Source organism: Microcaecilia unicolor, chromosome 1, assembly GCF_901765095.1.
Source record: "Microcaecilia unicolor chromosome 1, aMicUni1.1, whole genome shotgun sequence".
Lineage (NCBI taxonomy): Eukaryota > Metazoa > Chordata > Amphibia > Gymnophiona > Siphonopidae > Microcaecilia > Microcaecilia unicolor.
The window spans coordinates 39,407,897-39,425,021 of NC_044031.1; the positions used below are offsets into that span (position 1 = coordinate 39,407,897).

At 44.9% G+C, this 17,125-nt stretch overlaps 1 protein-coding gene across 1 annotated transcript in view; it reads right to left on the reverse strand.

The window, feature by feature from the left end:
- The window catches only part of LOC115465678 (SCO-spondin-like), a 537,587-nt gene that overhangs the window by 350,098 nt on the left and 170,364 nt on the right, over positions 1–17,125 (reverse strand). Inside the window, exons 31-36 of the mRNA XM_030196374.1 lie at positions 14,639–14,761; positions 12,155–12,258; positions 4,702–4,939; positions 3,338–3,490; positions 3,064–3,204; positions 2,690–2,872 (exon numbers count right to left, since the gene is read on the reverse strand). Coding sequence (XP_030052234.1) covers positions 2,690–2,872; positions 3,064–3,204; positions 3,338–3,490; positions 4,702–4,939; positions 12,155–12,258; positions 14,639–14,761 — 942 coding nt within the window. The remainder of the gene's footprint in view (positions 1–2,689; positions 2,873–3,063; positions 3,205–3,337; positions 3,491–4,701; positions 4,940–12,154; positions 12,259–14,638; positions 14,762–17,125) is intronic.

Below are 17,125 nucleotides of genomic sequence, written 5' to 3' on the forward strand. Positions count from 1 at the left end.
TAATCAAACGGCGCTGGCCAAATAGATGGCCGGCCATCTATTTGGCCGGCACCGCAAACAGCAGTCCCGAACCGTATTATCGAAAAAAATGGAGGGCCATATTTCGTTTCGATAATACGGTTCAGGCCAGCCAAATGTCAGAGATGGCTGGGTTTGAGATGGCCGGCATCGGTTTTCGCCAATAATGGAAACTAATGCCGGCGATCTCAAACCCGGCCAAATCCAAGGCATTTGGTCGTGGGAGGAGCCAGCATTTATAGTGCACTGGTCCCCCTGACATGCCAGGACACCAACCGGGCACTGGACTTCAAAAATAGCTCCCAGGTGCATAGCTCCCTTACCTTGGGTGCTGAGCCCCCCAAATTCCCCCCTAAAACCCACTCCCCACAACTCTACACCACTACCATAGCCCTTAGGGATGAAGGGGGGCACCTACATGTGGGTACAGTGGGTTTTGGGGGGTTTTGGAGGGCTTAACATTTACCACCACATGTGTAACCAGTAGGGGGGGTGGGCCTGGGTCCACCTGCCTGAAGTGCACTGCACCCACAAAAATCTGCTCCAGGGACCTGCATACTGCTGTCAGGGAGTTGGGTATGACATTTCAGGCTGGCAAAAAAATATTTTTTTTTTTTGGGTGGGAGGGGGTTGGTGGCCACTGGGCGAAATGCTCATCAAGGCCGGCTTTCTTTTTTCCATTATCGGGCGAAGCCGGCCATCTCGTACCACGCCCCCGTCCCGCCTTCGCTACCCTACCGACACGCCCCCTTGAAGGTTGGCCGGCTCCGCGACGGAAAGCAGTTGGCGCTGGCCAAAATCGGCTTTCGATTATACCGATTTTTGCTATGCCCTCCCAATGCTCAGAGAACAGCACACAAGTAAACCCTGCTCTTTCTGCTGGAAACCTACTGCCAGCCTGAGCTGGCGTTGAGGGGTTTGAAGAAAGGATTTCTTTTGATTTTCAGTTTAAAATCTGCCAGAAGAAAGCCTGTGCAAGCCTGTAAGCACTGGTACTGAGTAAAAAATGTGTGTGAGTTCGAGCAAACCCAAAAGTGAAAGCACACAATTTGGCACCTGCTTTCTGCGCTTAAATATAAGCCTTCCAGGTTAAAAAATGTTGAAAAGCTTATATTTAAAGGCACAGAAGAACGGCACCAATGTGTGTTTCACTTTCATGTTTGACTGGTGCATGCACACAAGAGATGTGCTTACCTCAAAACTCTTCTGCACGTACACCAAACACGTTCCCCCCTTGCTTTCGCTTTTACAGCGAGCACATAATTTGAATAACATTTCCCTTGAGCATTGGCGAACTAGTTCTCTGCACTGTCCCTGCAGCATGGGTTCTGTGCTGTTGGCTTTACCGTGGGAGTTCTGAGCATCAGCCCCTGAGCCTTCCTTCCCTTCTTAACTGTTTCTTCTAGCACCATTTCTTAGTCTTAATTTTATTTATTTCTCTGCTCACTTCATTTCTTACAAATCCTTCTTTACATCCTCATACGGTATAGCCCTATCACACCACTCCCCTTTTTCTCTAAGATCCTAGAACATGTAATCATCCAAGATCCAACAGAAACACAGAAGAAAGATCAGGACCACTTGGTCCAGTTTACGTATGCTGTTACAAGTTCTCAGTGTGTCATTTTCTTCCTCTCTAATATATTTGCTCAACTTCCCAAAGAATGCTTAAGGCAGGTTACAGGATTATTAGAATTCAGGTACAATAAAATCATTTGAGGGTCAATATTCAAAGTGATTTAACTGGGTAGGAGATGCTGCTGGCCAGTAATATTGCTTGTGCAGGGCTACCTGCTGATATTCAGTGACACCGCCAACATGAAGCTGGCTATTTTATGGGTGGTCTGCAGGCAGATTTCGCACGTATGCGGTTAAGTGCCGTTATTCATTACTTAACTGCCTAACTTAACCAGACAAATTGGACCACATAAAACACAGTTCTGTCTTTCAGTGGCGTTCCTAGGGGGGCTGACACCCGGGGAGGATCGCCAATGCGCCCCGCCCCCCAGGTGCAGCGCCCCCCCCCCCCCCCCCCCCCCCCAGCGAAAGAACCCCCCCCCCCGGGTGCACGCCGCTGGGGAGGGGGGTGCCACGCACCTGTCCACTTCGTTCGTTTCCATGCTCCCTCTGCCCTGGAACAGGAAGTAACCTGTTACGGGGCAGAGGGAGCACAGAACGAACGTAGCGGACAGGTGCGCGACACCCCCCCAGCAGCGTGCACCTGGGGCGGACCGCCCCCACCGCTCCCTCCTTGGTACGCCACTGCTGTCTTTATCTATTTGCGATTCCGGAAATTACTTAAATGCTAGCTTTTTACTAGGTGATATGCATAAAATGTGTTTATGTTAGAATTGTTTTTTTTTTTTTAATGTATGTTATTGTATTTTTATTTTCTTCTAGATTATTGTATTTTTTTTCTTCTTTATTACTTGTATCTTTGTTCTGTTGTAAATTGTTCCGAGCCTTCTGGTGCAACACAGTATATAAGACCTTATATGTTATGTTATATTATCTGGTTTCTCTTAGGCTGTTAAGTGCTGAATATCACACTTAATCGATAAGGGACAGCTGGCTGCACAAACCCAGATATTCAGTATTGACTTATTCCCATACAGTTTCCTCTCAGCTCAGACCTGGTCTGGCCTCTCTGTTGCTTGAATTCTGGACCCACCTGTGCACTCTGGGTTGCGACGGCACTGCTTCATTAGACCTCCCTGGCACTTACAGATCTGGCAGTTCACTTTCACTAGTTGCCCCGGCCAGTAGGTAACACCTTCCACTTGGCAGGGGCATTCCTCTGGCTTCACACAATGATGGTCACTATCCAGCACCAAGCCTTTGGGACACCAGCAGCCTAAGAAAGCAAAGATCACAGGTCAGAACTCATGGAATCGTCCCTGCTTGGCCCAGAAGTAACATCACCCAGCATGCACGATCTCCTGCTGCCAATGGAAGGAAAGGCTACTCAGCATGAGTTCCTGGCTCCTCAGTGGGAATGTGGGAGATGACCTGCAAAAGGAAGTAATAGAAAGCACCAATCCTTACCAGGACTGCAGGGCCTGTCCTTCTCACAGCTCCCCTTATTAGCAATATCAGCACATGTCACAGGGCACGGAGCACAGTCTCCAGCTACCAGGTCACGAGGACAGGCCGTGGGACTGGGACAGCCTTCCACGTGGCAAGACTCTGTGCATAGAACAAACACACAACACACAGTGTGAATCCAGTAAAAATCTACAGATACACCCTGCATTACCATATCTATATCAGATATCTAATCACCCCAACATGAGGGGGAGAAAATGACCAGAGCACTTACCAATCTCCATGGTGCTGGAAGAGGAGCCAGGCAGGGCAGAACAATACCTGCCTCCGTTCTGTGGAGGAGTGCACTCCCTGCGTCGGATCACCACGCCTGAGCAGTCCTGGGAGCAGTTCGACCAAGTGGTCCAGGCAGTCCAGGATCCATCCACTAAAGGGAAAAAAGAGAAGCATTCAGTGAGGGGGCATGAAGGGGCAAGCAAAGAGAGGTGCTCCTGACTAATATATAATACTAGTAAAAAAAGGCCCGTTTCTGGAGCCAATGAAACGGGCGCTAGCAAGGCTTTCCTGTGGCCCCCCGCCCCCCGTCGTCGATGTTGGTGAATTGCTCCGCCTCCGCCCTCAATGTCATAACGTTTGACGCGAGGGCGGTGAATTGCTCCGCCTCCGCCCTCAACATCATAACGTTTGACGCGAGGGCGGGGCCCAGAGACTGTGTTTTTCGAGGCTTCAGAGCTTCGAACATACAAACCTTGGCTTCAGTGACGTCAGAAGCCAATAGAACGTTGAGGATGAGTTTTATAGGGAGCAGATGGGCATGGCTGAGTACTGAGGGTGAGTAGTCCCAATAGTAGCCTAGCCTACCAGGAGGACAGGAGTTCAGGGCTTCACTGCCACAGATGGAGTGAGCTTCAGAACTCTGAGGAGTGATTTTATTTATATAGATTAACTCTGTCACTCCACCTGGATCCACCACAATAATTGCTGTCTCCAAGGAGCCTGCATATACATTAGTAATTCCCTTTTCTCTATACAATGTCCCATGTGTCAGTATCCGGTTCTCTCTATATAATTTCCCATCTCTTGAGATATCAGTGCCTAGATTTCTTTGTGTAACATCCTGTCTCATGGAATGATGGTATCTGTTTTATTCTGTGTAATATCTTATCTCTCACGGTGACAGTACCTCCTTCTTTCTGAGTAATGTCCTGTCTCTTGTGGTGTTAGTGTCTGGGTCTCTTTATGTAATATCTCAGTTTTTAGGGTGTCAGTTAGGGGTGTGCATTCTTGAGCTAGCATTTGGTTTACTTGGATGCCTAAAAATGTGCAAATCACAAATACGTCTATGAAGTAAAGCATGATTTGCACATTATTATATGTACTAGCCCACATATAATATCTGTGCAAAGAATAGGTATGGTTATGGTTAAGCTTATTTGATAGTTCTTCTGTCTTAAAAATAAGGTCGACCTAAATTTCGTGATTTGGCCGTCCCCGACCGTATTATCGAAACGAAAGATGGACGCCCATCTTGTTTCGATAATACGGGCTTCCCCGCCCCTTCGCCTTAGCAAACCTTGGGCGCCCCTTTCGATTATGCCTCTCAATGTGTCCTCTTCTGTAGGTGTGCCTGGGCCTCACCTGGGCAAGTCACGGAGAAGCACTGTTGTGCCTGTATCTCCTCTCCCCGGCAATGTCTCAAAACATCACCCGAGGGACTGGCGCAAGTTCGTCTACGCAGCTGGATGCCTGTTCCACATGTCCGGCTGCAGGTACTCCAGGGACCCCAGGGGCTCCAAAGTCCACAGTCCTTTTCATCAGAGGGGATCCAGCCCATTGCCTCTTCTCCATCCCCACAATCTGCTATCCCATTACACACCTGCAGCAAGAAGAGAAAGAGGAGGAATAGGAGACATCTCCAAAAAAAAGGGAGAACAGTGGAGCAGGCTCAGATCCTGTGGAAGGGTTCAATTTCCACTGCAGCTTCTTGAGACCCTGGGCAAGCCACTTAACCCTCCATTGCCCCAGGTACAAAAAACTTTGATTGTGAGCCCATTAGTGACAGAGAAAATACCTGCATATGTGTAAACCACTTTGATTGTACTACAGAAAGGTGATATATCAAATCCATGATCACGACCATGACCACGAGAAGAAGTAATCAGAGACATATCACGTAAGAGAACATAGAGTGAGGTATGAGAGGCATCCCCACAGAGAAAAAAAGAGAAAGGGGATGGGATTTGATATACCGCCTTTCTGACCTTATAATCAAAGCAGTGGCTTATGGACTTTTCTTATAAGAAATGTATATTATCCAAACCTTTTTAAAACTCTGCTAAGCTAACTGCTTTTACCACATTCTCTAGCAATGAATTACATAGTTTAATTACACATTGAGTGAAGAAATATTTTCTCCAGTTTGTTTTAAATGTACTACTTAGTAGCTTTATTGTCCCCTAGTCCTAGTATTTTTGGAAAAAGAGTAAACAAGTGATTCATGTCTACCCGTTCCACTCCACTCAGTATTTTATAGACCTGCCTAGAGTCACAAGGAGCTGCAGAGAAGAGCTAGACAGAGAAGGTAGGAAAATAGAGAGGGATGGTGTGGGAGACATTCTCACAAAAGGAAGAAGGAAAAGAGAGAGGAAGAGAAGGGAGAAAGAAGAGAAAAAGCAGAAGAATTAAAAAAGAATAAAAGATTAAAGGAACCAAATTAAAGGAAAATGAAATAAAGACTATTAAAGAAACAACTTTCAAAGAGATTTCAATAGGTAAAGTTGCTTACCCCTCTCTGTGGGGTAAAGTGTGCATAGTATCTGGAGCAGGGGAAAGGGGTGTCACCACGAATAAAGTTAGGGCAAGAATTAAAGAGAACGAGAATGAGGAACTAAAAACCAAACATCAACAACAAAAGGCCAGCTCAGATAAAGTATGAAATCCTTGACTCTTACCTATGAGAAAGCAGGTGTACGGTGAGACAAAAAAGAAATAAGGTAAGCAAGGAAAAGGAAAAATGAGAAAGGTAAAATAAGGGAAGGATATAGATCATGTCGACTGGGGAGTCCCTGCTGCGCGGTTGTCTAGAAGCAAAGAGATCTTGGATACTGTAGAGGAAGAATTATTTTGGCAGTAAGTAACGGAACTGATGCAGGATGGAGCTATCCTAGACCTTGTGCTCACAAACAGGGAGAATGTTTCTGATGTTACGATGGGAGATCATTTGGCATCTAGTGATCACCGAATGGTGTGGTTCAACATTAAGACAGAGGAGGAGAGGGCTTATTTGAGATTCAAGGTCCTAGATTCAAAAGAACTAATTTTGCAGAGATGTGGGAATTTCTCAAGGAAAGAGTTAGCTGGATGGAAACAGCTGAAGGAAGTAGAATAGCAGTGGGTGAAACTGAAAGGAGCTATTTTAAAGGCTAACTTTTATGTTAGGAAAACTACATAACAGTAAGAGAAAAAGAAGGCCACTCTGGTTCTTGAACACAGAAGTCTTCATACATTACAAGAAGCTCAGAAAAAAAAAGAGGACAGGAAAAAATACCTAGAAAAGCTAAGAGAAGCTGGAAAAGCTGTCAGAAATGCAAAGAGGCAAATGGAAGAAAGGATAGCCGATACGGTAAAATTGGGGGACAAGGCATTTTTCAGATATATAAGTGCCATAATAGCATTGTGAGACTCAAAGCTGAGGGGGAGGAATATGTAGAAGCTGATAAGGATACAGCTGAATTGCTTCACAATTATTTCTGTTCTGTGTTCATGGATGAAAGGCCAGGGGCAGGGCCGCCGAGAGGGGGGGACAGGGGGGACAAAAGTCCCCGGGCCCGGGCCTCCAGAGGGGGCCCGGCGCCACCGCAGTCCGGCCCGCCCGCCCTCCGTCACTCCCAGAACTAACCTTAAACGCCTCCTTTCACCACCTTTGCAGCAAGCAGCAGCAGGGCAGGCCACTCCTTCCTTCTGTGTCCCGCCCTCGCCTGACGTAACATCCGCGAGGGCGGAGCACGGAAGGAAGGAGAGGTCTGCCCTGCTGCTGCTTGCTGCGAAGGTGGTGAAAGGAGGCGTTTAAGGTTAGTTCAGGGCCCGGCCCGGTAGCGGGTTGGGGGGGGCCAGCGACCTCGGGTGGGGGGCCCGGCGACGACGACGACAACCTTGACCTTGGGTAGGGGGGCCCCGGGGGCGGCCTTGTCCCGGGCCCGGCTCTGGCTCTCGGCGGCCCTGGCCAGGGGTAGGACCACAGAAAACAAATGCTAATGGGGATGGATGGATGGTAGACCGGGATCGATTTTCAGAAGACTCTGTTCAGGAGGAGCTGGCTAAACTAAAAGTAGACAAAGCGATGGGACCTGATGGGATACATCTGAGGGTATTCAAGGAACTCGTCGATGTTCTCTTGCACTGCTGTCTGACCTCTTCAATGCTTCCTTAGAGTCTGGAGTGATCCCAGAGGATTGGAGAAGGGCAGTGTGGTCCCTCTGCACAAGAGCAGAAGTAAGGAGGAGGTTGGGTATTGCAGACCTATCAGTCTGACCTTGGTGGTGAGTAAACTAATGGAAACGCTTCTAAAGCAGAGGATCATGAGGTTTCTTGAATCAAATGGACTGCAGGACCCAAGGCAACATGGCTTAACTAAAGGCAGATTGGACGAGGGAGGGACGCTAAATGTGGTGTACTTGGATTTTAGCAAAGCCTTTGACACAGTCCCACACAGGCGACTGATAAATAAACTGAGTGCCCTCGGTATGGGACCTAAAGTGACTGACTGGGTTAAAGTGGAAGAAGACAGAGGGTAGTGGTAAATGGAGCTTGCTCTGAGGAAAGGGCTGATATCAGTGGTGTACTACAGGGTTCGGTCTTCGTGAGTGATATTGCTGAAGGACTGTCTGGTAAGGTTTGTCTCTTTGCGGGTGATACCAAACTCTGTAATAGAGTGGACACCCCAGAGGGTGTGGATGGTATGAAGAAGGATCTAGCGAAGCTTGAAGAATGGTCCAATAACTGGCAACTAAGATTTAATGCTAAGAAATGCAGGGTCATACACTTGGGGTACAAGAATCCAAGAGAACAGTACAGTATAGGGGGTAAAGTGCTTCTGTGCACGAAAGAAGAATGGGACTTGGGGGTGATTGTGTCTGATGACCTTAAGGTGGCCAAACAGGTAGAAAAGGCAATGGTCAAAGCCAGAAAGATGCATAAGGAGAGGGATGACCAGCAGGAAAAAGGCGATAGTGCCCTTGTATAAGCCTCTGGTGAGGCCCCATTTTGAGTACTGTGTGCAATTCTGGAGACCACACCTATGGAAAGATATAAACAGGATGGAGTCAGTCCAGAGGGCGGCTACAAAATTAGTAAGTGCTCTCTGTCATAAAACATATAGGGACAGGCTTAGGGACCTCAACATGTATACGCTGGAAGAGAGGCGAGAGAGAGAGAGGGGATATGATAGAGATGTTTAAATACCTCAGTGGCATCAATACACAGGAAGCAAGCCTTGTACAAATGAAGGAAAACTCTGGAATGAGGGGGCATACAGTGAAGTTAAGAGGAAATAGACTTAGGAGGAATCTAAGAAAATACTCCTTCGCCAAAAGGGTGGTGGATGTGTGGAATGGTCTCCCGGTGGAGGTCATGGAAATGAGGACTGTGTTAGAATTTAAGAAAGCGTGGAACAGGTATGTGGAATCCCTTAGGAAAGGAAGAGTTAGTGGTTACTGAGGTTGGGCAGACTGGATGGGCCATTTGGCCCTTATCTGCTGTCATGTTCTATGTATTTTATGTTTCTATCAAAGAAAGAGAAGGAAGATAAAGGGAAGGGAAACATAAGAAAGAAGAATAAGGGAAAAAGAGAGATGTAACTATGAGAAGAGGAATAAAGCATGAGAATGGAAAAAGGATTAAGGTCAGATGAAGGAGACATAATTAAATAAATGAGAGAAGAGTGAGGAAACAGGAAAAAGATAAAAAGGAAGAAGATGAGAGAAAGTGTAGTAATGTAAAAGAAGAAAGGAGTAAAGTAAGAGAAAAGAGAAGTAAGATTTAGATTTAGATTTGATTGCACTCCTTTTTGCAAATGTGAATTCAAGGTGAGTTACATGCAGGTACCCCAGAGGACTCATAATTGAAGGGCCTCATTTATTAATGTGTCTTAATTCTAGTTAAGCCCATACCCTCTCATTCTATAACAAGCCACCTAAAGTGACAGTTAAGTGCTAGTTGGACGGTCGGCGGTAATCTATAATTCTCAGTGCATGTTTTCTATCAAAAAAGGTGCCGGTACTCAAATGCCAGACCACCCTTCAGGGGTGGGGTGATCACTGATGGACCCACCCCACAATAGCCAGGCCCCCTACAACCAGTCACAGAATCTATGAAAAGGCAGAATTGGTGTGTAGAGCCTGAGCTCTTTTACTATAACTTGGGGATCATGAGTCAATTTTAGCAGACAATGAAAAAGGTGCCGGTACTCAGTACCCCCAAGTACCCCCTCAAAAAAGCCCTGCTAATTCTAGCACAGAACTCAGGGGCCCTTTTACTAAGCAGTGGTAAGCCTATCACGAGCTTACTGCGAAGCAATCCGGAACTACCGCCGGACCAATGTGGGCGCCTGCGGTAGTTCCACCCCCATTTCCGATGCTAGGGAAGATAGGTCCCTATTTTTTATCGCAGCAATTACCTATGGTAATCAAGCAGCGCTGTGCGCTGCCCCATTACCGCTGGGTTAGCATAGGAGCCCTTACGACCACCTCAATGGGTGGCAATAAGTGCTCCCCCTTCCGCATGGCCATGCAGTAAGTACTATCATAGTAACATAGTAACATAGTAGATGACGGCAGATAAAGACCTGCATGGTCCATCCAGTCTGCCCATGACAAACTCATATGTGTATACCTTACCTTGAATTTGTACCTGTCCTTTTCAGGGCACAGACCATATAAGTCTGCCCAGCAGTATTTCTCGCCTCCCAACCACCAGTCCCGCCTCCCATCACCGGCTCTGGTACAGACCGTATAAGTCTGCCCTCCCCTATCCTTGCCTCCCAACCACCACCCCCTCTTCCCCCCACCTACTCCGCCACCCAATTTCAGCTAAGCTTCTGAGGATCCATTCCTTCTGCACAGGATTCCTTTATGCCTATCCCACGCATGTTTGAATTCCGTTACCGTTTTCATCTCCACCACCTCCCGCGGAAGGGCATTCCAAGCGTCCACCACCTTCTCTGTGAAAAAATACGTCCTGACATCTTTCCTGAGTCTGCCCCCCTTCAATCTCATTTCATGTCCTCTCGTTCTACTGCCTTCCCATCTCCGGAAAAGATTTTTTTGCAGATTAATACCTTTCAAATATTTGAACGTCTGTATCATATCACCCCTGTTCCTCCTTTCCTCCAGGGTATACATGTTCAGGTCAGCAAGTCTCTCTTCATATGTCTTGGAACGCAAATCCCATACTATCCTCGTAGCTTTTCTTTGCACCGCTTCCATTTTTTTAACATCCTTCGCAAGATACGGCCTCCAAAACTGAACACAATACTCCAGGTGGGGCCTCACCAACGTCTTATACATGGGCATTAAAACCTCCTTTCTTCTGCTGGTCACTCCTCTCTCTATACAGCCTAGCAATCTTCTAGCTACTGCCACCGCCTTGTCGCACTGTTTCGTCGCCTTCAGGTCCTCAGATACTTATGTTATCTTACCGCATGGTCATTTCTTTTTTCGGCCTTTTTACCCACTGCGGTAAAAAGGGCCTCCACGCATGGGAAACACGGCCGCCACCACTAGCACAGGGCACCTTTTACCGCAGCTTAGTAAAATGCAAGGGGTGTGCACATGGGGAGGCTCATATAGGGGGCATGGGCAGAACCCCCATTTACGCACATAACTTACATAAGAACATAAGAGTATGTTTTCCAAACAGTGGCCGAGCCAGGTCACAAGTACCTGGCAGAAACCCAAATCGTGGCAACACTCCATACTACAAATCCCAAGGCAAAAAGTTGCTTCCCATGTCTGTCTCGATAGCAGACAATGGACTTTTCCTCCAGGAATTTGTCCAAACCTTTTTAAAACCCAGATACATTAAACGCTGTTACTACATCCTCCGGCAAAGAGTTCCAGAGCTTAACTATTCGTTAAGTGAAAAAATATTTCCTCCTATTTGTTTTAAAAGTATTTCCATGTAACTTCCTCGAGTGTCCCCTAGTCTTTGTACTTTTGGAAAGCGTAAAAAAGTTCTCCACCACTCAGGATTCTGTAGACCACAATCATATCTCCTCTCAGCCGTCTCTTTTCCAAGCTGAAGAGCCTTAACCTCTTTAGCCTTTCCTCATACAAGAGGAGATCCATCCCCTTTATCATTCTGGTCGCTCTTTGAAATTTTTTTTAATTCCGATGTATCATTTTTGAGATACGGCAACCAGAACTGAACTCAATACTCAAGATGCGGACTCACCATATAGAGGCATTATAGTTTTTTTTCGGTCTTATTCACCATCCCTTTCCTAATAATTCCTAGCATCCTGTTTGCTTTTTTGTCTGAGCAAAGAATTTCAGCGTATTATTTACAAAGACACCCAGATCTTTTTCTTGAGTACACCCAGTACACCAGAATACTTTATGTTACTGACTATGGTAACACATTAAGTGCATGCATTTACACTTGTTATTGACAAGGCATAAGTGGGCGTACGTAAATCTTGGCCTGTAAAGGCTGACTTACGCTAGTATTCTGTAAAAGAATCTGGTACCCAGATGCCATTATAAGAAAGAGTGCTTGGCTCATTGCATCTCGGTGCCTAACTTTTCACAACCTTTACAGAGTTGCCCCCATAGTTGGTAAATAGGCTCCACGAGCATCTTTATTAAATGTGCAGTAAATCCTTTCTATGGAAGTTTATTTTAGCACAGTAACACAAATTAGTAAATGAGGTCCTAATGGAAAAAAAGAAAGAATAAGGAAAGGAAAGAGGAGTAAATAAAGAGATAAGAGTATAAGATCAAGGCAATGAAGAAAGGAGAAGAGACATCCCCTGCATCCGCTTAAGATATAAGATAGGTAGAGTATAAATGAATAAATAAAATCATTGACCTCTCACCTGTTTGAAGGTGATACACTTGCTGTCCGCACAGGAGTACTCTGCGCAGGGGATGAGTGTCTGGTTTCTATCCTCTGGGGGCACTGTGGTGCCCGTCTCACTGTCTGCAAACATAGAACCACAAAAACCTCATTAAGGGTAATCCGTGGAGGTTTAATTGACAGGAGTTGGCGGGAACATGCTTGGCCCGTTAACTGGCCTGAAGCCAGTGGGCAGAGCTTGCTGCCATATTGAGTCAACCAAAACAATAACAAACGCTTATTAGAAATAAGGACTGCCTATGTGTGGCTTGCCGTGGACCAGTAGTTTGCTCTGGTTTGAGTGTATCAAGATGACAGCTAAGGCTTCAACCTTGTCACATGACATCGCCTCCTGTCTATTAAACCTCCTTGGAGTAATCTAGCGGGTAGAGCAGTAGGCTGACGTACGAGTCAGCCTACTTCACATAATGGCATTACATCTTTGCCTAAGCTGGAAGGAGGTATGAGTTCCAAGCAAAAGGTTTCGGCCTGGTCATACCTACACTAGAGCTTTTCACTGCTTACTGCTCTATAAACAGGACTGCGCTCTGAACAAGTAACGTAGCTGAGACAGCTACTACTACTACTTAACATTTCTAAAGTGCTACTAGGCTGAGAGAGATCTGTATACAGTGGAGGTAGTAGACATGCAAACCTCTCATGCATACAACATATGCTATCAATAAATGGGCTTATCTAATGATACATAGCAACAAATTCAATTTCCAAAGAATAAATATATTCTTGATTCTACCCCCTAATCATTTTTCTCAAATCTAAAACAGTAGTTCAAATAATAAAGTTAAATGGTGATATAATGGTGCTCAAAAAGAAGTGCATCAAAAAGAAGTCATCAGTAGCTTGAATCGGGTAGGAATGGAATGGTTTTAACTGGAGGATCCAACCGGGGATGACCATCTCTAAGGACAACCATGTATTATTGAAACAAAAGATGGCCACCCATCTTATTTCGATAATACGGGTTTCCCCGCCCCTTCATGGAGCCGTCCTGTGAGGACGCCCCCAGGAAAACTTGGGCGCCCCATTCGACTATGCCCCTCTTTGTGTGTAAGGAATTGGTGATTATTTTGAGTGAGAAGAACAAACTCATAGTACTATTAAAAGAAGAAGATAAATTGTTTTTGGGAAGATCATTGGATGGAGTTGCCTTCCACAGATCAACTGTTGGGATTTTCCAGAGCGCTCTGGTATGAATTGGATTATAGATTGTTTGGAATTTTTGAGGAATTTTTTGTGCGCTTTGAATAATGAGGACTGTGAGATCATTTGGCATCAAGGTGGATTTCTTGAAGAACTTTTTATAATTCCAATTCATCAGCAGAGGATTCCACAGTGTGGACACTTTGGTGCATTGCAACGGGAAGAATAATGGAGAACCCCAATAGCGCATTGATTTAAGATAAGTACATTTTTTGTTCTTATATTTTAGTCAATTTTTAGTGCACTACTGGTGTGGTGATTTTCATCCTAAACCATAATTTATTATTTGAACTAATGTTTTAGGTATGAGAAAAGTGTTTAGGGGGTAGAATCAATAATATATTTATTCTGTGCATAATCATCAGGGATATCCTGAAAACCTAATCCATTGGCAGCCCCCGAGGATGAGAAGTAAATACCACCTGCTCTACTGTTCTTGCCTGCAGCTGAATCCAGCCCATGAAAGATATTTTAAATTTGTTTCATGTGCAACAGCATCAGAAGCAGCAAAGTTGGTAGGAATCCCAGGCTCCACCAGCCAAAGATGACAGTGGAAAACTCAACAAACTAAGAGGGACCCTCCTCCCCCATCCCCCATTGGCCCATTAGGCAATTTGAAATGTCCTAGGTGGCCCTTCCCTTGAAAAGCTTGAGAACCCCTTCACTATATGTTTTTAAATAAAGGGCCCGATATTGAGCTGGCGGTGATCAGTGTTTTGCTGACCGCCAAATCCAGAAATTCAATGTCGGACCATATCCAGGCACCAGCATTGAACATCTAGGTTTGCAAAGCCAGCTAACGTATAGCCAGTTGAGTGGGATATTCGACACATAACCAGAACTGACTGTTATGCGGTCCTATTTATGAGCTTACCCTAGCTGGTTAAGTGCTGACTCTGCCTCGGGAAGACCCCCAAAATAGCCGGGTTAAGTGCCGCTGTTAATTAGCCAATTAGCTCTGAGCAGGTGATTTAATCAGCCAGGAGACGTTTCTATCTGGTTACATTTCTTTGAATATCAACTCAAAAATGTATGGCTCAGTATATTCTGTAAAGCCATTATATATATTTCTTTTTCCTACAAATGTGTCTACCTTGCTACCAATGCTCCCTTGTTCGGGTTAACAAATTGGATTAACCAGGTCTTTGTCATGCAGGAGACTGGAGAGTCTTCACTCTGGGAATGATCTCTCATCCCTCGCCCTCCACAGGAGCTTCATTTACTCATTACCAAAGATTCTTACCACATGCCATCTCGTCCTCGCCCTGCGGACAGTCGGGAACACTGTTGCAGACCTGTGAGATGTTCACGCACACCCGGTTACTGCAGATGAAATGACCGGGGCATGGTGGAATCTGTGCGGAGCCTAGAGGAACATGGTAAATAGGGAAAGTGATCAGAACTCAATGCCAGAGAAAAGGAACACCAAGAAACTGACAGCACTTCAGCCTTAGAGAACGATGAAACAAGACAGAGAGAACACACTGAATGGTGACAGAAAAGGGATTGTGTTTCAACACAAGAAAATGACTAAGAAAGTGATCTCGCCAAAGTCCACTACTATACAATGCTGCTGGGGCCTAGAGTTTATAGTGCAACACCTCAGAAACCCATCTGCGCTGACCGTGCAATCACCAAGTAAGCCTTTTCTCATAGTACAGCCACACAGGGGTCCAGTGCTGAGGGTGCAAAGCTGGAGACGTAGCCAGGTTTTGACATCAGGGGGAGCAGAACTGGAACAGAAATCCTGTGGTTACTGGCAACCATAAAATGATTTGCCTATCAAATTTTTTGGTAAGTTGCCAAATGGCCATCAGGCTTTAGATCTGCTGGTCTTTAGTTTACTGTAGAGTAACAAAACATATTTGGAATAGGTATTATCTGTATTAGCTGTATCTAATGGTTAGAGAAGTGGCAGTGGGCTGAGAACCAGGGAAGCCAGGGTTCAAATCCCACTGCCGTTCCTTGAGAGCTTGGGCAAGTCACTTAACTCTCCATTACCGCCAGTGCAAACTTCAGACTGTAAGCCTCCAGAGACAGGAAAATACCTGTTGCACCTGAATGTAACTCACATTCAACTACTACTATGAGGTATGAACTAAATACAAATCCAAAATCCAGAACCAGCTACACTATGAAGTAATACAAAACCCTACAAACATCACTCAGCACCTATAGAGCAACTCTAGCATACCATAATAGCACTAACTTCCAGGAATCACACGATAAGGGCCTACCTAGGAAAAGGCAGCACCGTAAATATTGTAGAGGGCACCACAACATCAATATACCTACTGGAAAAACTAAACAAGCTGTATTAGTACAGATTGATCCTACATAGCAGTCCAGTGCTTTACAAAATATCAGGCCTCTTTCACCCACACAGAGCACTCAGAACCTCAGCAAATACAAAATAAGCAACCATAACCTAAAAATAGACATATGTAGACAAAAATTAATCTGAACCCCCCAAGAAGACAGACTCTGCACACATTGCAACACCAAAGAAGTAGAAACCATGACGCATGCAAAACAAAGATTATAGCTGCAAATTTCAAAAACTGACATAGTCCAATCACTCTATTAGAAATTAACAAATACAAATACAAAAAAAAAAGAAAATAAGGCAATATATTTTTATTGGACTAAATACATTTTTTTAATTAGCTTTCAAAGAACAAAACCTCTTACCTCAGATCAGGGTAGTATAATACTTTCATGGTTAGGTGGTTTTCACCTCTAAAAGTTGGTCAAAAAATGTATTAAGTTGGAACAAAAAAATGTATCACGTAATTTTCCATTTTCCATTTTTTGTTTTATTTTTATTTTATTTTTTTAATTTTAAATCTTTATTGAATTTTAATTTTTACAAAGAGTAAACTTTGAACAGATATGTTTTATTTTTATTAACTTTTAGAGTGGACTAGCATGGCTACTAAACTACTTTATCCTGAATTTAAAATAAAATTCTTTTTCTACCTTTCTTGTCTGGCCATTTAATTTTTCTAACCATGTTGGTCCTAATCTCTAGTTTCTGCTTTCTTCTATCTTCTGTTAACTCTCTTGCCAGGGTTTTCTCTCCATTTTTCTTTTTTCGCTGTCTTCTTCAGTTCATCCACTACATCCATCTCTGACACTCATCATTTCATTTCTTCTATTTTTCTGCCTCTATGCATTTAGATTTCATTCATTCTTACTATCCAATCTTTAAGTTCCCTTTTTTCACTGAATCTCCCTACAGCTTCCCATGTCTTCCCCTCATCCAGGCCTATCCATATCCCTTTCTCTTATTCCACATTCTTTCATTAACTCTTCCCTCTCTCCCTTTGCCATATAACATCTCCTCTCAGTCTCTCTCTGTCCCCCACCTGACTGCCAAGCAGCATTTCCACTCTGTTTCTCTCTTATTCTTTTTCTCCTTTCCAGCATCATGCTCTCTTTGTCTCTCTTCCTCCCATGCAGCATCACACTGTTTCTCTTCCACCACCTAATCCAGCATCATCCCACCTATCTCTCTTCTCATCCACCTATCTCTATCTATCTCTCTTCCCCATCTAGCATCACCCCATCTCTCTCTGTCTCTCTTCCCCCATCCATCATCACTCTGTCTATCTCTCTTATTACCCAGCATCAGTCTATATCTCTCACCCCATCTAGCATCACTCTATATCTCTCCCCCATCCAGCATCACTCTATATATCTCCCCCATCCAGCATCATTCTCCATCTCT